At 36.1% G+C, this 10,933-nt stretch overlaps 1 protein-coding gene across 2 annotated transcripts; it reads left to right on the plus strand.

Annotated features, from left to right (window-relative positions):
• The first annotated feature begins 86 nt into the window (after positions 1-86).
• ZCCHC4 (zinc finger CCHC-type containing 4) lies at positions 87-10,932 on the plus strand. Of its 2 annotated transcripts, XM_068680050.1 has the most exons (13): positions 87-294; positions 425-543; positions 1,816-1,898; positions 2,557-2,832; positions 3,353-3,433; positions 3,730-3,802; positions 4,786-4,936; positions 5,436-5,536; positions 6,782-6,903; positions 7,512-7,587; positions 8,089-8,140; positions 8,862-9,006; positions 10,698-10,932. In XM_068680050.1, the coding sequence occupies exons 1-13, from the start codon at positions 171-173 to the stop codon at positions 10,819-10,821; spliced, it is 1,527 nt and encodes a 508-aa protein (XP_068536151.1). In that variant the 5' UTR covers positions 87-170; the 3' UTR covers positions 10,822-10,932. The 2 variants fall into 2 exon arrangements, with proteins under 2 accessions (XP_068536151.1, XP_068536152.1); XM_068680051.1 differs by lacking the exons at positions 87-294; positions 1,816-1,898 and having other exon boundaries at positions 419-543.
• Position 10,933: the final 1 nt, after the last annotated feature.

A 10,933-nucleotide genomic window follows, 5' to 3' on the forward strand; every position in this document is an offset into this window, starting at 1 on the left:
CGTTAGGAAGAGGGACGGTTTTGGCAGAAGCATCACCTTGACGTAAAGCGTGTTCGGGGCGTGTTTCTTTTGCAGGGGGAGGAGTTGCGTTTTTATATTTTTGTTCTAAGTAATAAAATTTGTTCAGGAGGCCCGGCCCGCCGCGGGGCTGCCGGGAAGGCGGCGGGAAGATGGCGGCCGGCGGCGGGGCGGGAGCGGGGGGCGGCCGGCACCAGGCGGCGGCACCGGGACCGGCACCGGGAGCGGCCCTGGTCCTGCTCGGCGCGGTGCCCGGCGCCCCCAGCTGCCCACACGGTGAGCATGGGGCCCTGAGTCCCAACGAGGGGCTCTGGGGACCTTGACTGAGTGACCGCGGTGCCCGGAGGCGTTAAAGATGTTAAAAATGTGTCCCGTGTGTGGAGGTGTAATGGCGTCTGTCCCGCAGGTCCGGCGCTCCTCTTCGTAAAGGTCAGCCACGGCAGAGAGGAGGGGAGAAGATTTTATGCTTGCTCGGCTTGTAGGGATAGAAAAGATTGCAACTTTTTCCAGTGGGAGGATGAGAAGGTAAGCGAGGGCTGCTTCAGACTAAGTAAACATTGGGGATTTTTTGCTCTATTTTAGAGAAAACTGAAAAAAAAATATGTTCTGGAAATCTGTTTTGTAAATTTCATCTAATAGTTTGTATTCAGGTAATGGACTATTCTTGGAGATGTGTTTCATATATAGCTTTCAAGGAAGGCTGTGTACGTTTTGAGCAAAACTGGTGTTTGTTTCTGTATCACCAAAACACCAAGGAATTCAAGTTATGAATTTCACTAATACCATGAAATGTTGAACAAAAAGCAATATTTCTCATTCCAAGTGGTTCTCATCTTCCATGGCTAAGACAGAAAGCCTGGTGGGGATAGGAAGATGGTGTGTAAAATACACGAAACTGTGGGGCCAGTGGGCTCAGTGTGGTGCTCAGTAGTCTCAGAAGATCTGCAGCACTTTTCTTAAAGATGTTTGGTCAGAAAACTGAGGGGCAACAACGTTCAGATTGGTGTGTATTGATGGAAAGCTTGCCATGGCTTCTGTATGCCCCATTCTGTTCCCTTCTGTGTTACATTAATGAGTATCTTGTGGGTTCCTCAACACGTTGACAGGTTGGAATTTATTTGGGTTCATAAACTTTTCACCCCTACCCTAACTACCATTGAAAAGTTTTATGAAGCGAACGTTAAGTGGTTAATCACTTGTTGTATTGATTTAAACAGTATTCCTAGTAAAATTTTACTATTAAGGTCACTTGTGTCACAGGGACTTTTGTTCCTTTGAATTTCCCTGTCTCACCCTTTAAACAAATCTAAGTTTTGTATAAATGTATTGATACTGTTAACTATACAACAAACAAGTATGTTGTGTGGAAGCAAAGTAAGAGAATCAGCAGAGCTGACGTGCTGTTAAAAAAACATCACACACAAGGCTTGGGATGCTTTTCCACTGTCAGTCGTGCAGGGTAAGGTCATAGCTCTGCAGAGGGAATGCAGCTGTTGGAATGCATTCATAGACAGTACATCCCTCTTTGTCTGCATAATAAACGTGTTTTGAGATTTTTCCCCCAGTATTATATGTGGTAGAAGAATTAAATTCTTATTTGTTTTTGCATGGATTAAATTCAGAAAGAGAGACTTCTGTTTCGCAGCATGCTTGTTTCTGAGTGGGGATAGTTTTCCTGAGCAGGATAACTGAACCATGAGACCTTTGATTCATCCTTTTTGTTTAATACTGAAATTGAATCTACAACGCAGTGATACCTGTTTGTTTTGTAACTTCTTATATACGTAAATTTTACAGGTGTCAGAAGCTAGGCTAGCAGCACGTGAAGAATATAATAGAAATCATCAGCCGCCTTTTACTCACAGACAGAATGTGGAAAGGTATTGTTTCTAAATGCATTTTCTTTAAGAAAAATCAGTCTTACATAGGTTAAGGTACTCTGCATGTGGACATAATAGAGATATTTAGAAAAATAATAAAAGGCTGATTGCAAAAAGTAAACAGCGTGAAACATCTAATTATAACATGGTGTTTTCGACCCAGGAACTGTCTTCTTTTTCATAGGTATTTATATATATAAAAATATATATACTTCTTATGCTAATGCTCACAATGTACTAGCAAGAGGTCAGTAGTGGTGTGAGTTCAAAAAGTTATTCCTAACTTTCAGTGTGAAAAGACACAAATGCAGTACACTAATAATAATCTGAGAGTCTTAATGTATAAGCATACAGGACTGCTTGCTGGTAGTTGTTACAGCCTTTGCTCTGTAACTGAGTTATTTTCTGGGAACTCTCAATGTGTTTGGCCAGTGTGTTATTGCCAAGTGCTTTCAGGGGAGGCTTTTTCAAAGTGTCTTTGAATATTTTTTTCATAAAAAGTACTTCATTGACATGCAGTTAGTGGAATTTTATAAAAGCAGCTGCTTAAGCAATATGCCTATTTAAATATATTACAAAATATGAAACCCCTTTCATTTCTTTTATAGAGATTTTCTTTTTCTTTTTCTTTTTTTTTTTTTTTTTTTTGTATTTAAAGGTACAAGAATTTTGTTCTGTTGCCATTATCAAAGAGGAGGTTTTGCCAGGAATGTCAGCAACTGCTATTGCCAGCTGAATGGGGAAAACATTCCAGTCACCAGATCCTGTGTGATATTTCCACTGCCCAGTTAAGAAGTCCCAGTCAACTTCTGTATCCACTGGAAAATAAAAAAACAAATGCACAGTATTTATTTGCAAACAGAAGTTGCCAGTTTCTACTGGACCTTATTATTTTGTTAGGATTTAGACGAGTGCTCTGCGTTGGAACACCTAGGTACGTCAATGGGGATCGTTACGCTTTCAAATAATGTTACTGTCTCAGAACTGTGCAGCTTACTAATATTTAAAATTTAAATAATCTAAGATTCTCCTATAATAAGAGGTTCACTATGCTTTAATTGGTTGGAATTATCCAGGCATCTAGTGGGACCTTGCTTAGAGCTCAGAAGATACACAAGAAGAGTGTAGCAGCACTGCAGTTAACTTCCCACCCAGCCACCTGTTTTTTAAATGTCCTTTGTTTCTCGCAAAACGGATAACAAGTTTCTTAGCTTATGGTTTGGTGTTTTTTTTTTCATGGTGATCCACTAGTCTCCCCTGAGGTATCATCTTTTAAGACTAATGTAGTTTTCTAACTTTAATAAGCTAAATAGAATTATTCAAATTCAGATTACTCCATTTTCTTTATCTGTTTGGTTTTAGGTTTAGTAAAGTACCAGACATTCTTGTCTTGCAAGATATTTTCTGAAGCCAGTGATTATATGTTAAATCTCTTTGCTCCAATTATACTTCAGGCTTCATGAAATGATCCAGTCAAAAGCATCACAAGAAGAAGATTTCAGGGTTAGAAGCCTTCTGCTAGATATTGATTTCAGGTAGGTTTTGATAAATGTTTTTCTGTCTGAAGAATACGTGCAAATATTTGTATTTTAATACTTTAAAAGATAAATTGGTGTTTGTTTTCTGTTTACGGTCTCTTCTCCACTTCTACACACATACACAAATGGCAGCTATTTTATGAGAAAAAATAATTGTTCTTTATAATTTCTGGTACTGTGTTGTCAGTAATCAAAACCTTCTTTGCTAAGGTCTTGTTTTCACTGTAAATGCCCCTTAGGGCAGGCAAGAAGATATTTCTATTTTTCTGTTACTGTTAAAACTTATTTTGCAGGTATTCACAATTTTACACAGAGGATGAATTCTGCCACTACAACATGTTTAATCATTATTTTTTTGGTGGAGAGGTAAGAGCAAGTATTTCTTGAATGCTTTGTAAAGAAGTACATGTTGTTGATGCAGAATTTTGTAAGAATATCCTGGCAAGTCGAGATGGTTTGTTAGAAAGCAGCTGTTATGGGATAAAAGTGGTCAACAATACTGGAAATTAAAAATAACAGTGCCTTTTCAGTAGTTCTTTCCCACTTGATTCAATGATAAGTTGCATGTTAAATTCATGCTAAGTTTACTTACCTTAGCTCACCTCTTCCTAAAACACAGTTTGTTGTGACTTGTTGCCTTACATAAGTATTAGTTAGCCCTGTTTCTGTGTTGCTACCACAGAATTAATTGTTTTGTTCCCAGCCTTCACAAGCCCAGTGGATGCTACAGTACTTGTTCACTGATGTACTGGTGGGAGGGAAGAGGAGGTTGTCCTGGTTTATACCAGGCAAGCAAGGTCAAAAGATTAAACTTGTTATAAAATGAAGTTGAATTAGTGTCCTGGGTAAAACAAATGCTGAATTTGTAATTTGTTGTTTTTTTTTAAATGGCACATTAAGTATTTGAGTTTGTTAGGAAACCTGCAGCTACAACAGAACATTTACTGCAGGTTTGTTGTTTTTTTATAGAGGATCATGGTGTAATTTAATTCCAAACACTTTTCAAAGCACTTAGCCCAGTAATTTCCTCTATCGTTTGCTTTTCTCCTGCCATTATTAGTAAGCTGCCACGGATTTGTATAAACATGCTCAGTGCAGTACCTTTCACACTATGTACATAAGGTTTTTTTGTTTGTTTGTTTTTTCATTCTAAAGCCTAATTTTAGTGAGTTCTTGAAAATAAAAAAGAATCCTCTAGGATGAAATGGAAGGGTGGTCTGTATGTTCATCTACACAAGAAGAAACCAACAGTGTTAAAGTTGAAACTTCTAAAATAATAATAATCTTGCCAAATACAGTCTTTTTACAGTTCTTGAATCTACATTTTTAGAAATTAATCTTTCTTACAGGCTGCACATGAAACTTGTAGGAAATTCTTGCATCAAGACAAAGATGAAAGAGTTATTATGGTGACTGATCCCCCATTTGGAGGTTTAGTGGAAGCACTGGCTTCTAGTTTTAAAAAACTGATGGCAATGTGGAAGGAGACAGAAAAAGAAGGTATGTATTACAACCAGATAGGTGGGTTAAGCTGTAACATCACTGTAGGAAAAAGTACCTATTTAAAAGTCTGTAATTCTTGTGACTTGGGTGAATGCCAATGCACTCATAATTTCTAAAAATAAACTTCCATATGTTTAATTTACCTTTCTGATAATAAAGTTCTTCTAAGTGCCACATTTATTTTATTTTTATTTTTTTTTTTACAAATCTCCTTTGCAATTAAAACAGACTTTAAGATAGAGAAGAATAAGCTATGAAAATAGTAACACTTCTTACCAACCTAGGCAGGTGATACAAATTGTTAGAAGTAAATGGAACTTAAAAGCTCAGTATACATAAACATGCCAAAAACTTCCTGCCCCCTAAAGGAACTAGTTATTATGCCCAGAGTGACATATGTATGTTTATGTATTCAGAACATTTACTGTATTTTTTTTCAAGCTTCACATACATTTGTTTTTTTTTTTAATGTAAATCTAAATCTTTTAATCACAAGGTTATGAGAACCAAGAGATGCCCACGTTCTGGATATTTCCATACTTCTTTGAGTCTCGTATTCTTGAATTTTTCCCAAGCTTCAGTATGATGGATTATCAGGTACGACCAAGCCCAGTTAATTTGCTAAATTTCAGTCGTGCAGTGTGAACAGGAATATGATGAAAGGGAATATGATGGTATTAGCCACGGATGGGCCTTCCTCAACTTTTCGTTCTGTTGGAGGCACTGTAAACCATGTGATGCTCATCCTGTGAACCCCAGATTCTGTATTTGTATTAGTCATACCTTTGGTAACTTTGTCACACTCCTACAGCTTATTATATACCTTCAGCTTGTCTGTCACCTCTCCATTAACTCATTTCTTCTGAAATGTTTTCAGCATGACAAAATTTGCACTAATTTTAACATGTGCATACTGCAGAAGTGAAGAGGTAGCTTGAGGAAGAGTGTTTAATTTTACCCAGTTATTGAAATGTCAGTAGCTTGATGGGTAATGCCCAGCCCTGGTAAAAAAAAAAGCTTAAGGTCTTTACTATCCAGAAATACTGGGACAAGAGTAGAATTACAGTGGACATTTTTGGACATTACATAATAAATGAAGTTGTCCATGATAAAGAGATACTTTAGCAACAGTTTCTCTAATGTTGTATTCATTCTACAAGTTGTTTAAGAATGTTTACATCAGTGACTTTTGAGAGATACATTGTGTATTTATGATGTTAATTTTATTTTCTTATATAACAAGTCTTCTTAAAATTTGACGTGGGTATTCCAGACAACATATTTGTATTATGTAGAATGGAATTCCTAGACTAAAACTGGAAACTAATGCTAGTTCCCGTGGGTGTTCAGAGATGAGAATTTCAGGGGTATGTTTAGGAGGCAGTGCTGGAAAAAGCAGTGCTAATTGGGTTTGCAACTTCGTAATTGTTCTGAGATGGGTTAAGATGGAATCAATTCTTGTTCTTCCGGACAGAACAAACAATATAGTTCTTTTTTTTTTTTTTTAATAGGTTGCACTTTTGTAGAACAACCCCTTCTGTAGTATAAAACAACCAAAGTGTTATTTCAGATGCCTTGTGCAAAAGAATAAAAGGGGAGAAGTTAACTAGGATAGTTGCAGTGCTTGGAACTTGGTTTCCTGAGTCTAGTCTGATATCATGTTGCACAAATTTAAAAAGAAATGAGGCAAAATACTTGCCGTAGAATTTGTAATCAAATTTGAGGTTAGAGTCCTTTAGATAAAAATGACAATTTCATAAAGAGAATAAATATGCAAGTAGTTCTGTCTGTGCTTAGCATTCAATATAAGGCTTCTTTTTAAAAATTGATGTTTTTTTCTAGGTAGACTATGATAATCATGCACTATATAAACATGGCAAGACTGGTCGCAGGCAGTCTCCTGTCCGTATCTTTACAAACCTCTCCCCAAGCATGATTGTACTTCCTGTAGAAGAGGGCTACAGGTAAGTTGTGTTAACAGGCAAAAGACTGAACGAATGTTTATTTTTAATTAGGGTATAAAGGCTCCAAAAGACTTTGGAATGTGCTCTTCAGTATTGTCGTACTAAACTTCTGGATGGCAGGTTCAAGAGCACGTTTCACTATGCGTAAGGTCACATGTTCTGTAAAAAATGTGTAGGAGACTTGGGCATCGAGAAAGAGTTCACATTTTCCGTTGTGGAATGATAGGAAATGTGTACGCCTGTGGGAGATGAAGACATACAGCTGTCCCAGATAATCAGCTTCGTTGAGACACTAGTTAATAACATGCGCACCAAGAGAAGCATCAGGGATGAATGAATTTTACTGATGGAGCTAAATTAATGGAGTTTGGTTCAATTTACTGCTAAAAATATGTTGCTAATTTGAATTCCTGCACCTGAATTTTGTGCAGTGTTTGAATGATTATGAAGCTCTAGGCATAAGTGGTGGCTTATGTATCAAAAACATAGTCTTTGATTCAGCAAAGTGATTTTGTAATCCTTATGTTTATTTTTGTTGTATAAATTTCATTCATATTGCTTCATTAGTAAGTAATGGACCCAAACACTTACAGTTTTCTTTTTACCAGGTTCTGTGCTATATGTCAACGATATGTTAGTTCTGGCAACCAGCACTGTGAGATATGCAATTCATGTACATCAAAAGTAAGTATTCTGACTTCTTTCTGGGTGATGATTTTAGCATAGTCTAATAACTTCTGTAGCAATTGGTCTGGTAAAAAAAAAAATATTTTGATACTGATTTCCTTGGGAAACCCGACATTTCAAGTTGGTAGTCTTGCTGACTTCACTAGACATCATTCATAACTTGCTGGGAATTAATTTCTGTTTCCTGATTCCTTTCTGTTGGAAAGAGGACTGGAAAGGTTAGCTGCTTGCCACTAAGACTACACCTTTCGTCAGTGGTCTGTTTTACACATACCTTTCTTCTTATGTTTCAGAAGTTGTAGAACTTGTTAACTTCAAAATGCAGTCATTTTACTGTGGTTGTCACAGATTCTCAACACTGATGTGTTTCAATTATGGCCCTTTCTACACAGGACCTGTTTCTTTAAATAATGGGGACCATGTACTAGAAATTCAGTTTTAAAATAGAATCAATGTTTTTTAAAACAAATACTGCATTTGTTCATCTTTTATTTGCAGGATGGTAGACAATGGAAACACTGTAGTCTTTGCAAAAAATGTGTAAAACCCTGTAAGTACAGAAGAATATTTCTCTAAATAAAAGTACACTTAAGGTATTATTTCAAAGAAACTGAGATGACAAATCAGAAGAGAAAATATTCTGTAAGAGTAGTAAAATGGGATCATACAGAAGACATAACTTAAAGGAAAAATCTGTTTTACACAAGTTGCCATAAGATAATGTAGTTATTTCCACACAGTGGAAATACACCTCAGTTCTTCTCAAGACTTATATTTGTTATGGGAAGACTGAAATATTTTGAGCTGTCATGTGTTTCCTAATTTTGTAAACTTTTTCATTAGAATTTTATAAACACACAAGCAATTGCTAAAATGTTTGTGAGGGCATGATCAAGTTATGCTTCATACACAAATGAAGTTGTATTTAGAGTGATGTTTTATTAGCTGAAGCAACCATTTGAAATGGTTGCCAGTATTGAAATTGTATCTTTGAAAAAACATTTTAATATGTGAGCCATTTTTTCATGTTAAGGTCATGTACAGGATAACAGCTCTAACAACAAAATAGTTTAGTTATATTGAAATAGTTACACGGTATCTCTAATGAATATTTATCAAGTATGGTAAGGGACCGGAGAATGAGTATCTATATCCCTGAAAAAGTAAAACAAAATAACAAACCTCATAAAACAGCCTATATTTAAAACTCAGCTTCAGAATGATAATACTGAACCTTCTCAAGATCGTAAGTCATGTTACTTGTTTTGTAGCTTGGTTTCACTGTAACAAATGCAACTGCTGCGCTCTTCAAAACCACACTTGTGAGAAGACTGATGCTGGCTGTTTTGTTTGTGGCAAGGAAGGTCACAAGCGCAGTACCTGTCCCAGTCTCTCCCGCACTAGAACATCATGCCAGTAAGTGTGATATTGTATTAATATAATGAAAAGTAGCTTTCAGATGAGAGTTGACCCTATTTCATAGAAATAATTTAGGAAGACAGAATTTTAGGCTTTGCATGCTGGAGCTGTCTTTTCAGTATTTTCAACACTTCCAGTATATTCAGACAGCTTTTCAACACTTGCTGTGTTGCTGGGGAGTATATACTAAAGGAGGATATGATAAAAACCAGCTTCATTTAGACAGGTAACTTCCTATAGTTCCCAGTTCCTTAACTATGACTTCTTTCAAAAGGGATTTATACAGATCCCAAACTTGGTGAATGGTGCATGGCATAGCTCTGCCAAGAACATTCAAAATTAATCTACAGTAATGTAAAACTTTTATCCCCTTCAGATTTCTCACAGAAGGGGCACTACACAGTTTTTATTGTTTCTAGTCTCTTTTGCTTTGTTGTAGAATGTTGTATTTTTTTTTTCAATCTGGTATTTCAAGTGTTTGCTGCAGTAAGGTCTAAATCTGGACCATGTAATATCTTTATTAATACGGGGGACATAAAGTACATTTATTCTGCCATGACCGTGCTTCTGTAACATACACAAGTGCATACTTATATATATGTCAAAAGACAAGAAGTCTATTTGATAGTCTTCAGAAAGAACTAACTGAAAAGAGGGAAGGGGGGTTGCTAAGAGATGGTCCAGCAGATGGCTCAGTTATTCCAGTGTGGGATAGTTGGCCCACGCTTTTGTAACTTACCCTGCAGGTTGTATGGTTTTGTTTGTGATTCTTGACTTAAATGGAACTAACGGTGGAGATGCAAATCTTCCTTCCCCAATGATGTACCTCTCTTGGGTAGTGAGATTCAGGCAGTTAACCTCTCGGGTCAGCATCAAGATGTTCACCAGCTGCCTGCTAGATCGTAGTGGACTACAGGTGTATTGCTTCATGTCCTGCTATGACATTAATCCAAGATTTGGTTATGGAGTATTAGAGTTAAAATGCAGCAGTATTTTGTTTTATGTTACTCCCTCCCTTAACAGTTCTTTGCTTAAAAAAGTAAAAATGATACTAAAAGAAATTCATGAAACCTCATCTGTTTCTTCAGTTAGGTATATCTTGTACTGGGATGATTTCGTCCTTTCAGGCTGTCAGTATTTTATTTAGCTGATTTCTTACTGAAAATAATGTGTGTTTCATTTGTCTAATAAAAACACCTGTAAATATTTTACTTATTAAAATTACTCAATGTTTTTGTGCTATGAAATGCATCCTTTGTAGGGCACAGAAAACACATAACTTACTAATTTTATTTGGGTAACATATTTGCACTTCATAATGTTATTAAACTTTAACTATTTTCTTCTACACCTTTCTATTATATATTCTTACATAACATTCTCAGCTCAAAAGTCCGTATGTGCTGTTTTATACTTGGTCAGTGGCATTTTTTAAGTTTCCTATAGGCAGTTAAAGGTAAATGCTGAATGAATACATAAACGAAAAATAATAAATTCCAGTAAAGTGGACAAACAGTTTTAGGAACATTAAATGTCATAATGCTATAAGATGGAATGTACTGTGAACTTCTTGTGACGGTACTTTGAAGTTCATATACTTACATGGACAGATTATATAAAATATCAACAAATGTAGAAAAGTATGTTCCCTGTTTTATTCTAATCTGTTTATTTTTCTTGCTTTACAGAACTGACAAAAAGCAAAGACAGAAAACCCTAAAGAGGGTAAAGATAGGGATCCATAAAAGATTGGCTATGAAACACGCCATATTCTCCAGAAGAAAAATCAAGAATAAGAAAAAAAAGACATGACCTCTTGATATATAATTATTTAAATAGAGACTTTTATGGAAAGGCTTTGATTCAATTTTTTTTTTAATGTTAATATCAATGTTCAAAATAAAACCTGATTTAAAGTAACAAT

The sequence above is a fragment of the Anas acuta genome, chromosome 4 (assembly GCF_963932015.1).
Source record: "Anas acuta chromosome 4, bAnaAcu1.1, whole genome shotgun sequence".
Taxonomy (NCBI): domain Eukaryota; kingdom Metazoa; phylum Chordata; class Aves; order Anseriformes; family Anatidae; genus Anas; species Anas acuta.

Coding starts and splice junctions, on each gene's coding strand:
- ZCCHC4 (XM_068680050.1), top strand. CDS start 171: ATGGCGGCCGGCGGCGGGGCGGGAGCGGGGGGCGGCCGGCACCAGGCG. Junction 295..424: donor CGCCCCCAGCTGCCCACACG/GTGAGCATGGGG, acceptor TCTGTCCCGCAG/GTCCGGCGCTCCTCTTCGTA. Junction 3,803..4,785: donor ATTATTTTTTTGGTGGAGAG/GTAAGAGCAAGT, acceptor TCTTTCTTACAG/GCTGCACATGAAACTTGTAG.